This window comes from Oncorhynchus nerka, linkage group LG20 (assembly GCF_034236695.1).
Source record: "Oncorhynchus nerka isolate Pitt River linkage group LG20, Oner_Uvic_2.0, whole genome shotgun sequence".
Classification (NCBI taxonomy): domain Eukaryota; kingdom Metazoa; phylum Chordata; class Actinopteri; order Salmoniformes; family Salmonidae; genus Oncorhynchus; species Oncorhynchus nerka.
This window is the reverse complement of record NC_088415.1, coordinates 92,548,405-92,560,439: the sequence shown is the minus strand read 5'-3', so window position 1 is coordinate 92,560,439 and position 12,035 is coordinate 92,548,405. Positions and strand designations below refer to the sequence as shown.

At 51.8% G+C, this 12,035-nt stretch overlaps 1 protein-coding gene across 14 annotated transcripts in view; it reads right to left on the bottom strand.

The window, feature by feature from the left end:
- The window catches only part of epb41l3b (erythrocyte membrane protein band 4.1-like 3b), a 114,960-nt gene that overhangs the window by 79,289 nt on the left and 23,636 nt on the right, over positions 1–12,035 (bottom strand). For all 14 annotated transcript variants that reach the window (XM_065005975.1, XM_065005970.1, XM_065005969.1 and 11 more), the window contains one exon: positions 10,500–10,640. In XM_065005975.1, the coding sequence (XP_064862047.1) occupies positions 10,500–10,640 (141 nt within the window). The remainder of the gene's footprint in view (positions 1–10,499; positions 10,641–12,035) is intronic.

The following is a 12,035-nucleotide window of genomic DNA, read 5'->3' as shown; positions in this document are numbered from 1 at the left end:
CCTCCTCCTCTCTGTGTGTTATCCTCCTCCTCCTCCTCTCTGTGTGTTATCCTCCTCCTCCTCTCTGTGTGTTATCCTCCTCCTCCTCCTCCTCTCTGTGTGTTATCCTCCTCCTCCTCTCTGTGTGTTATCCTCCTCCTCCTCTCTCTCTGTGTGTGTTATCCTCCTCCTCCTCTCTCTCTGTGTGTTATCCTCCTCCTCCTCCTCTCTGTGTGTGTATCCTCCTCCTCCTCCTCTCTCTGTGTGTTATCCTCCTCCTCCTGTGTGTTATCCTCCTCTCCTCCTCTCTGTGTGTTATCCTCCTCCTCCTCTCTGTGTGTTATCCTCCTCCTCCCTCCTCCTCCTCTCTGTGTGTTATCCTCCTCCTCCTCTCTGTGTGTTATCCTCCTCCTCTGTGTTTATCCTCCTCCTCCTCCTCTCTGTGTGTTATCCTCCTCCTCCTCCTCTCTGTGTGTTATCCTCCTCCTCCTCCTCTCTGTGTGTTATCCTCCTCCTCCTCTCTGTGTGTTATCCTCCTCCTCCTCCTCTCTCTGTGTGTTATCCTCCTCCTCCTCTCTGTGTGTTATCCTCCTCCTCTCTCTGTGTGTTATCCTCCTCCTCCTCCTCTCTGTGTGTTATCCTCCTCCTCCTCTCTGTGTGTTATCCTCTGTGTGTTATCCTCCTCCTCCTCTCTGTGTGTTATCCTCCTCCTCCTCTCTGTGTGTTATCCTCCTCCTCCTCCTCTCTCTGTGTTATCCTCCTCCTCCTCCTCTCTGTGTTATCCTCCTCCTCCTCTCTGTGTGTTATCCTCCTCCTCCTCCTCTGTGTGTTATCCTCCTCCTCCTCCTCCTCTCTGTGTGTGTTATCCTCCTCCTCCTCTCTCTCTGTGTGTTATCCTCCTCCTCTCTGTGTGTTATCCTCCTCCTCCTCTCTGTGTGTTATCCTCCTCCTCCTGTGTGTTATCCTCCTCCTCCTCTCTCTGTGTTTATCCTCCTCCTCCTCTCTGTGTGTTATCCTCCTCTCCTCTCTGTGTGTTATCCTCCTCCTCCTCTCTGTGTGTTATCCTCCTCCCTCCTCCTCTCTGTGTGTTATCCTCCTCCTCCTCCTCTCTCTGTGTGTTATCCTCCTCCTCCTCCTCCTCTGTGTGTTATCCTCCTCCTCCTCTCTGTGTGTTATCCTCCTCCTCTCTCCTGTCTGTGTATCCTCCTCCTCCTCTCTGTGTTATCCTCCTCCTCTCTGTGTGTTATCCTCCTCCTCCTGTGTGTTATCCTCTCTCCTCTCTGTGTGTTATCCTCCTCCTCCTCCTCTCTGTGTTATCCTCCTCCTCCTCCTGTGTGTTATCCTCCTCCTCTGTGTGTTATCCTCCTCCTCCTCCTCCTCCTCTCTGTGTGTTATCCTCCTCCTCCTCTCTCTGTGTGTTATCCTCCTCCTCCTCTCCTCCTCTCTGTGTGTTATCCTCCTCCTCCTCCTGTGTGTTATCCTCCTCCTCTCTGTGTGTTATCCTCCTCCTCCTCTCTCTCTGTGTGTTATCCTCCTCCTCCTCTCTGTGTGTTATCCTCCTCCTCTCCTCTCTGTGTGTTATCCTCCTCCTCCTCTCTGTGTGTTATCCTCCTCCTCCTCCTCTGTGTGTTATCCTCCTCCTCTCTGTGTGTTATCCTCCTCCTCTGTGTGTTATCCTCCTCCTCCTCCTCCTCTCCTCTCCTCCTCTCTGTGTGTTATCCTCCTCCTCCTCCTCTCTGTGTGTTATCCTCCTCCTCCTCTCTGTGTGTTATCCTCCTCCTCCTCCTCTCTGTGTGTTATCCTCCTCCTCCTCTCTGTGTGTTATCCTCCTCCTCCTCCTCTCTGTGTGTTATCCTCCTCCTCCTCCTCTCTGTGTGTTATCCTCCACCTCCTCCTCTCTGTGTGTTATCCTCCTCCTCCTCTCTGTGTGTTATCCTCCTCCTCCTCTCTCTGTGTGTTATCCTCCTCCTCCTCTCTCCTCTCTCCTCCTCTCTGTGTGTTATCCTCCTCCTCCTCCTCTGTGTGTTATCCTCCTCCTCCTCCTGTGTGTTATCCTCCTCCTCTCCTCTCTGTGTGTTATCCTCCACCTCCTCCTCCTCTGTGTGTTATCTCCTCTCTCCTCTCTGTGTGTATCCTCCTCCTCCTCCTCCTCCTCTGTGTGTTATCCTCCTCCTCCTCCTCTCTCCTCCTCTCTCTGTGTTATCCTCCTCCTCCTCCTCCTCCTCCTCTCTGTGTGTTATCCTCCTCCTCCTCCTCCTGTGTGTTATCCTCCTCCTCCTCTCTCTGTGTGTTATCCTCCTCCTCCTCCTCTCTGTGTTATCCTCCTCCTCCTCCTCTGTGTGTTATTATCCTCCTCCTCTCTGTGTGTTATCCTCCTCTCTGTGTGTTATCCTCCTCCTCCTCCTCCTCTCTCTGTGTGTTATCCTGCTCCTCCTCCTCCTCTCTGTGTGTTATCCTCCTCCTCCTCCTCTCTGTGTGTTATCCTCCTCCTCCTCCTCCTCTGTGTGTTATCCTCCTCCTCCTCCTCCTCTCCTCCTCCTCTCTGTGTTATCCTCCTCCTCCTCCTCCTCTCTGTGTGTTATCCTCCTCCTCCTCCTCTCTGTGTGTTATCCTCCTCTCCTCCTCCTCTCTGTGTGTTATCCTCCTCCTCCTCCTCCTCCTCTCCTCTCTGTGTGTTATCCTCCTCCTCCTCCTCTCTGTGTGTTATCCTCCTCCTCCTCTCTCTGTGTGTTATCCTCCTCCTCCTCCTCTCTCTCTGTGTGTTATCCTCCTCCTCCTCCTCCTCTCTGTGTGTTATCCTCCTCCTCCCTCTCTGTGTGTTATCCTCCTCCTCCTCCTCTCTGTGTGTTATCCTCCTCCTCTCCTCCTCTCTGTGTGTATCCTCCTCCTCCTCTCTGTTATCCTCCTCCTCCTCCTCTCTGTGTGTTATCCTCCTCCTCCTCCTCTCTGTGTGTTATCCTCCTCCTCCTCCTCCTCCTCCTCTCTGTGTGTTATCCACCTCCTCCTCCTCCTCCTCTCTCTCTGTGTGTTATCCTCCTCCTCCTCCTCCTCTCTGTGTGTTATCCTCCTGTGTGTTATCCTCCTCCTCCTCTCTGTGTGTTATCCTCCACCTCCTCCTCTCTGTGTGTTATCCTCCTCCTCCTCTCTGTGTGTTATCCTCCTCCTCCTCTCTGTGTGTTATCCTCCTCCTCCTCCTCCTCCTCTCTGTGTGTTATCCTCCTCCTCTCTGTGTGTTATCCTCCTCCTCCTCCTCTCTGTGTGTTATCCTCCTCCTCCTCCTCCTCTCTGTGTGTTATCCTCCTCCCCTTCTTCTTTCACAGCAGGCTGTAGCTGGCTAGCTTCCAGTCCAACTCCCTCTCAGTCCCTGGGGATATATTTAGGTTGCTGTTACCGCCTCCCTCCCTCCCTCTCCCCACTCTCACAGAGCCCTGGCATAACTCTGCTCTCGATGCCTCCCCGAGGTTACGAGTTACATCTGACAGGCTTGTGTGTGATTCTCAAGCCTATTAAAAAGAGGCTTCGACAGACACTTCAAAACCAGCAGGAACAACATCCCCGGCAGTCAGCACAGACTGATGTCACACCCAATCAGCACAGACTGATGTCACACCCAATCAGCACAGACTGATGTCACACCCAATCAGCACAGACTGATGTCACACCCAATCAGAGAGTCACACCAACACAGTCACACCAACACAACATCAACCTAGCGCAATCAGACAGTCACACCAACACAACATCAACCTAGACAGTCACACCAACGCAGTCACACCAACACAACATCAACCTAGCGCAACAGTCACACCAACACAGTCACACCAACACAACATCAACCTAGCCCAATCAGACAGTCCCACCAACACAACATCAACCTAGCCCAATCAGACAGTCACACCAACACAACATCAACCTAGCGCAATCAGACAGTCACACCAACACAACATCAACCTAGCGCAATCAGACAGTCACACCAACACAGTCACACCAACACAACATCAACCTAGCCCAATCAGACAGTCACACCAACACAACATCAACCTAGCGCAATCAGACAGTCACACCAACACAACATCAACCTAGCGCAATCAGACAGTCACACCAACACAAACTGATGTCCGCCCGGCCCCCCCCCCGATTCTGCACTATGAACCGTCCGCCCGGCCCCCGATTCTGCACTATGATAACTGTATTTAGTCTGTGAATCAACCCCTCCCCCCCTGTAGTAACTATGGCTGTTCTTAAAAAGGTTCTACGAAAACCTAAGCTTATTAATAATGCAGCTCAGGATTACAACAGTAAAACCCATATGAAAAGAAAACAGCCACTAAGCTAAGGTGGTGGTGGTAATACAGTAGAGATAAACCGTTATATATATATATATATCACACTTAACTACACCAACCCCTCGGTGACTCTCCTTAACAACAACACCAAAACAGCAGCATGTTTCAGGCCTTAGTCGTAGGGTAAACTAGATTTTTGTTTTAAAAAGGTCGAGCTACAAGGGGAAACTAATGATTCTTCCCTCAGATTTAAAGGAAAAATCAGTGAATACATTTTTCCCCACAGGGGGTGAGCGAGGGAGAGAGTGAGTGAGTGAGTGACAGTGAGAGACAGTGAGAGAGAGAGATAGAGACAGTGACAGAGAGAGAGAGAGACAGTGACAGAGAGAGAGAGAGACAGTGACAGAGAGAGAGACAGAGACAGTGACAGAGAGAGAGACAGAGACAGTGACAGAGAGAGAGACAGTGACAGAGAGAGAGAGACAGACAGAGAGAGAGAGACAGTGACAGAGAGAGAGAGACAGTGACAGAGAGAGAGAGTGACAGAGAGAGAGAGATAGAGACAGTGACAGAGAGAGAGATAGAGACAGAGAGAGAGACAGTGACAGAGAGAGAGAGAGATAGAGAGAGAGACAGAGACAGTGACAGAGAGAGAGAGAGACAGTGACAGAGAGAGAGATAGAGACAGTGACAGAGAGAGAGACAGAGAGAGAGAGATAGAGACAGTGACAGAGAGAGAGAGAGACAGTGACAGAGAGATAGAGACAGTGACAGAGAGAGAGAGACAGTGACAGAGAGAGAGAGACAGTGACAGAGAGAGAGAGACAGTGACAGAGAGACAGTGACAGAGAGAGAGAGATAGAGACAGTGACAGAGAGAGAGATAGAGACAGTGACAGAGAGAGAGACAGAGAGAGAGAGAGAGATAGAGACAGAGAGAGAGACAGTGACAGAGAGAGAGAGAGATAGAGATAGAGACAGTGACAGTGACAGAGAGAGAGATAGAGATAGAGACAGTGACAGAGAGAGAGAGATAGAGACAGTGACAGAGAGAGAGACAGAGACAGTGACAGAGAGATAGAGATAGAGACAGTGACAGAGAGATAGAGATAGAGACAGTGACAGAGAGAGAGAGAGAGAGACAGTGACAGAGAGAGAGATAGAGACAGTGACAGAGAGAGAGAGTCTGTCAGTACTAAACTGGTCTTCCGACAGTAATGGGAATGACTCCCTACAACGAACTGAGTATCTTCATTTAACCTCAATGTTCTCAATTTGTGGTATGTTGCTGGCTTTAACCAGCCTGTAACCAGCTGGCCTGTGTGGTATGTTGCTGGCTTTAACCAGCCTGTAACCAGCTGGCCTGTGTGGTATGTTGCTGGCTTTAACCAGCCTGTAACCAGCTGGCCTGTGTGGTATGTTGCTGGCTTTAACCAGCCTGTAACCAGCTGGCCTGTGTGGTATGTTGCTGGCTTTAACCAGCCTGTAACCAGCTGGCCTGTGTGGTATGTTGCTGGCTTTAACCAGCCTGTAACCAGCTGGCCTGTGTGGTATGTTGCTGGCTTTAACCAGCTGGCCTGTGTGGTATGTTGCTGGCTTTAACCAGCCTGTAACCAGCTGGCCTGTGTGGTATGTTGCTGGCTTTAACCAGCCTGTAACCAGCTGGCCTGTGTGGTATGTTGCTGGCTTTAACCAGCCTGTAACCAGCTGGCCTGTGTGGTATGTTGCTGGCTTTAACCAGCCTGTAACCAGCTGGCCTGTGTGGTATGTTGCTGGCTTTAACCAGCCTGTAACCAGCTGGCCTGTGTGGTATGTTGCTGGCTTTAACCAGCCTGTAACCAGCTGGCCTGTGTGGTATGTTGCTGGCTTTAACCAGCCTGTAACCAGCTGGCCTGTGTGGTATGTTGCTCTGACATCATTGCTCTGACATCATTGCTCGTGTGATAGAACAGAAGCACATGTACTTTATTTTCCCTTGATGCTCCACCACCTCTGCTTCATCAACAACAGTGCTGGGGTGGACAGTGGCCATGTCTCCTCCTTGATGCTCCACCACCTCTGCTTCATCAACAACGGTGCTGGGGTGGACAGTGGCCATCTCCTCCTTGATGCTCCACCACCTCTGCTTCATCAACAACGGTGCTGGTGTGGACAGTGGCCATGTCTCCTCCTTGATGCTCCACCACCTCTGCTTCATCAACAACGGTGCTGGTGTGGACAGTGGCCATGTCTCCTCCTTGATGCTCCACCACCTCTGCTTCATCAACAACGGTGCTGGGGTGGACAGTGGCCATGTCTCCTCGTGCTGCGGACTCCATGTTTATCTGGTCTGTCTGTGTGTTCATGTACAGTCATATAGCCTGTGGAGGGAGTGGCTGATGGGAGGGATGGAGGGATATATATATATATCATATAGCCTGTGTCAGTGTGTAGCTGTAGTTTAACCTTGACATGTTTACAGTAGCTGTCCTCATAGCTGCCTGGTCCAAGGGGCTGGAGGAGGGAGGAGGGGGCTGGTGGAGGGAGGAGGGGCTGGTGGAGGGAGTGGCTGATGGAGGGAGGGATGGAGGGAGGGGTGGAGGAGGGAGGGAGGGGTGGAGGAGAGAGGGGGTGGAGGGAGGGGCTGATGGAGGAAAGAGGGAGGGGTGGAGGGAGGGGCTGATGGAGGAAAGAGGGAGGGGTGGAGGAAGGAGGGGAGGAGGGAGGGTGGAGGGCACAAGGGAGGAGGGGGCTGGAGGAGGAGGGAGGGGTGGAGGGGTGAGGGAGGAGGGGGCTGGTGGAGGGAGGAGGAGGGAGGAGGGGAGGGTAGGGAGGGAGAAGGACTGAAGGAGAGAGGGGGTGGGAGGAGGAGGGAGGAGGGGGGGTGGAGGGAGGGTAGAGGGAGGGAGAAGGACTGAAGGAGAGAGGGGGTGGAGGGGTGAGGGAGGAGGGGGCTGGTGGAGGGAGGAGGAGGGAGGGTAGAGGGAGGGAGAAGGACTGAAGGAGGGGGGGGGGTGGAGGGGTGAGGGAGGAGGGGGCTGGTGGAGGGAGGAGGAGGGAGGGTGGAGGGTAGAGGGGGGGGGAGAAGGACTGAAGGAGAGAGGGGGTGGAGGGGTGAGGGAGGAGGGGGCTGGTGGAGGGAGGGAGAGGGAGGGAGAAGGACTGAAGGAGAGAGGGGGGAGGGGTGAGGGAGGAGGGGGCTGGTGGAGGGAGGGAGGGAGGGTAGAGGGAGGGAGAAGGACTGAAGGAGAGGGGGGGGTGGAGGGGTGAGGGAGGAGGGGGCTGAAGGGAGGGAGGGGAGGGAGGGGTGGAGGGAGGGAGAAGGACTGAAGGAGAGGGGGGATACTATTTTGTTAACAGATGAGGCAACGCAGGGAGATCCCTCGGGAGGCTCTCTCCCCTCCTCACAGTCTTCTCTCATGCAGGGGAGGCCCATACAATAATACATGACCCCGCCACAGACCACACCCCAAGGGGTCATGCAGGGGAGGCCCATACAATAATACATGACCCCGCCACAGACCACACCCCAGGGGGTCATGCAGGGAGGCCCATACAATAATACATGACCCCGCCACAAACCACACCCCAGGGGTCATGCAGGGGAGGCCCATACAATAATACATGACCCCGCCACAGACCACACCCCAGGGGTCATGCAGGGGAGGCCCATACAATAATACATGACCCCGCCACAGACCACACCCCAGGGGGTCATGCAGGGGAGGCCCATACACTAATACATGACCCCGCCACAGACCACACCCCAGGGGGTCATGCAGGGGAGGCCCATACAATAATACATGACCCCGCCACAGACCACACCCCAGGGGGTCATGCAGGGGAGGCCCATACAATAATACATGACCCCGCCACAAACCACACCCCAGGGGGTCATGCAGGGGAGGCCCATACAATAATACATGACCCCGCCACAGACCACACCCCAGGGGTCATGCAGGGAGGCCCATACACATAATACATGACCCCCCCCAGCCACAGACCACACCCCAGGGGGTCATGCAGGGGAGGCCCATACAATAATACATGACCCCGCCACAGACCACACCCCAGGGGGTCATGCAGGGGAGGCCCATACAATAATACATGACCCCGCCACAGACCACACCCCAGGGGGTCATGCAGGGGAGGCCCATACAATAATACATGACCCGCCACAGACCACACCCCAGGGGGTCATGCAGGGGAGGCCCATACAATAATACATGACCCCGCCACAGACCACACCCCAGGGGGTCATGCAGGGGAGGCCCATACAATAATACATGACCCCGCCACAGACCACACCCCAGGGGGTCATGCAGGGGAGGCCCATACAATAATACATGACCCCGCCACAGACCACACCCCAGGGGGTCATATAAACAGCTCTCAATCATTCTCCTCGTGTTCTGATTATGACGTCATGATGTAGAATGTATCACAGTGTAAAACGTGGAAGCAGCTGGTCTCTTTGTGTGGAAGGCTGAGCTCTTGAAGTCGTCTCTCTCTCTCACCTTCCCTCAACATCCAATAACTGTTCTGTGTGGGCGTGTGTGCATTTACCTCATACATCTGCCAATCAATGACTGTATCAGTCCAGGTATAACTCAATATAAATGACTATCAGAATAACTCAATATGAAGCAAGAAACCAAATTGTATTAATTCCAAAAATGTAAAAATGACCCCAACAGTTACTGCAATCTACCCCCCCAACGACCCCCAAATGAGCTCATACACCAATCCCTGTATGTCTACACCCCGTCCTAATGAGACGTTGTTCAGAAGTCCACAGCAGGAGGGTAAAGTAGGATTGGGAGTGACTCACACAGAGAACAGTGAGAATGACACTGATCCTCTTATACCCACAGCCCAAACCGAACAACCGTTCCTAAACCCCTCTACACAACCACACAAACGTCTCCTGTTCCAAAGCCCCCCCCCCCCCCCCCAAACATAGGGCTAATCTCCCACCTCCCCCCTAACGGGGCTCTATCCTCTATCTGGCTAAAGCAGATTTTGGTTGTTTGTTTGGGTGGAAGGAACGTTGAGTCCTTGGCATGTTGAAGCTTCTCCCCGCTTGTCTAAACACCTCTAGACTAAATAAATATAACACAACTGGAAGCTAAGTTGCTGGTACTTTATGCCATTTGAGATGATAGTTTCTCTGGATATTTGATGGCAGAAAAGTTAATTTTATCTGTCTAATTTGAGAGAGAGATCAAATCTGAAATGAGCTATTAGACTTTCGTCCAATCACATCCACCCTGGACGGACGGCAGATAGCAGCAACCTCCTCCTCCCCCTCCTCTTCCTCATCCCCTCTGTACTCACATCCACCCTGGACGGCAGATAGCAGCAACCTCCTCCTCCCCCTCCTCTTCCTCATCCCCTCTGTACTCACATCCACCCTGGACGGCAGATAGCAGCAACCTCCTCCTCCCCCTCCTCTTCCTCATCCCCTCTGTACTCACATCCACCCTGGACGGACGGCAGATAGCAGCAACCTCCTCTCCTCCTCCTCTTCCTTACCCCCCCTGTACTCACATCCACCCTGGACGGACGGCAGATAGCAGCAATCTCCTCCCCTCCTCCTCTTCCTTACCCCCTGTACTCACATCCACCCTGGACGGACGGCAGATAGCAGCAACCTCCTCTCCTCCTCCTCTTCCTCACCCCCCTGTACTCACATCCACCCTGGACGGCAGATAGCAGCAACCTCCTCTCCTCCTCCTCTTCCTCATCCCCCTGTACTCACATCCACCCTGGACGGACGGCAGATAGCAGCAACCTCCTCCTCCCCCTCCTCATCCCCCTGTACTCACATCCACCCTGGACGGACGGCAGATAGCAGCAACCTCCTCTCCTCCTCCTCTTCCTCCTCATCCCCCTGTACTCACATCCACCCTGGACGGACGGCAGATAGCAGCAACCTCCTCCTCCCCTCTTCCTCATCCCCCTGTACTCACATCCACCCTGGACGGACGGCAGATAGCAGCAACCTCCTCTCCTCCTCCTCCTCACCCCCTGTACTCACATCCACCCTGGACGGCAGATAGCAGCAACCTCCTCCTCCCCTCCTCTTCCTCATCCCCTCTGTACTCACATCCACCCTGGACGGACGGCAGATAGCAGCAACCTCCTCCTCCCCCTCCTCTTCCTCATCCCCCCTGTACTCACATCCACCCTGGACGGACGGCAGATAGCAGCAACCTCCTCCCCTCCTCCTCCTCCTCATCCCCCCTGTACTCACATCCACCGTCATGGTGTAGTCGGAGCCATCTAGAAGGGTGATTTTACACTGCATGTTCTTCAGCTTCCTGACTCCCCTCAGTGGAGACTTGATTGACAGGCGACTGGTTGACGACCTGGTTGACGACAGGTCCTCCTCAAACTAGAGAAAGGAAACACACGACAGGGTTTAGCGATTGAGGCTTCATTAGGAGCCAGTTGTGTACATTTTTGTCATTGAGCCAGCGCTCTTATCCAGAATGTATCCATTAGTTATTACTGCATCCATCTTAAAGTAGCTAGGTGAGCAAGTGTCTTGTTAAGTACGTGTTGGTGGTATGTCAATGACAGATAAGAAACAGAATGACAGTGTTTAGTCATTAAATAGGCAGAGGAAAATAATCCACTATGACAATGTTTGATCAGTCCCATCCCCCAAAAACAACTTTCCTTAGTTTTCTTGTCCTCGCAAGAAAATCTAATTTTCCACCGTACTTCCGACTCACAATTTGTTTCACTGTAAACAAATTGACAACAGACTTTCAGCACGCTTATAGGGAAGGACATTCAACAAGCACAGCACTTACACTAATGACTGATGATTGGCTGAGAGAAATGTATCATTAACCTCTTCCTTCTACCCTCTACTTTTTTGAACATTCTGTTAAAAATCGCGCAACATTTCAGCGCCCTGCTACTCATGCCAGGAATATAGTATATGCATTTGCTTAGTCTGTGTGGATAGAAAACACTCAGACGTTTATAAAACTGGTTAAATCACTGCTGTGGCTTTACCAGAACGGCATTTACATCGAAAAGCACAGGAAAAACTGATCACTGAAAATGGGAAAATATATCCATGCGCTACTTGAACCCATTGATAAAGGTGAACCACAATTAATTGACTGAGGTTGCAGTACCTACAGCTTCCACACGGTGTCTAGAGTCTTGTCATTTCCCTTCGAGTTTTTTCTTGGTCAAACACATGCAGGGCACCGTATTTCCTTAGGTCTAGGACCGGATATTTTCGTTGAGTTTCTAGCCGGACATTTTTCCAGACGGACAGCTAATGATCTTTACATCGCCTCCTGATGAATTTTATCGCTTATTAACGTTTACTAATACCTAAAGTTGCATTACAAACGTATTTCGAAGTGTTTTGTGAAAGTTTATCGTCGACTTTTTGAATTTTAAAAAATGACGTTACGTTTTGAAACAATGTTTTTTTCGTTTATCACACAGTCTACATATAACGATATCTTGGCTTTATATGGGCCGATTTAATCGAAATAAAGACCCAATAGTGTTTATGGGACATCTAGGAGTGCCAACAAAGAAGATGGTGAAAGGTAATGACTGTTTTCTATTTTATTGTGCGGTTTGTGTAACGCCGAAATGCTAATTATTTTGTTTACGTCCCCTGCGGGTCTTTTGGGGTGTTACATGCTATCAGATAATAGCTTCTCATGCTTTCGCCGAAAAGCATTTTAAAAATCTGACTTGTTGCCTGGATTCACAACGAGTGTAGCTTTAATTCGATACCCTGCATGTGTATTTT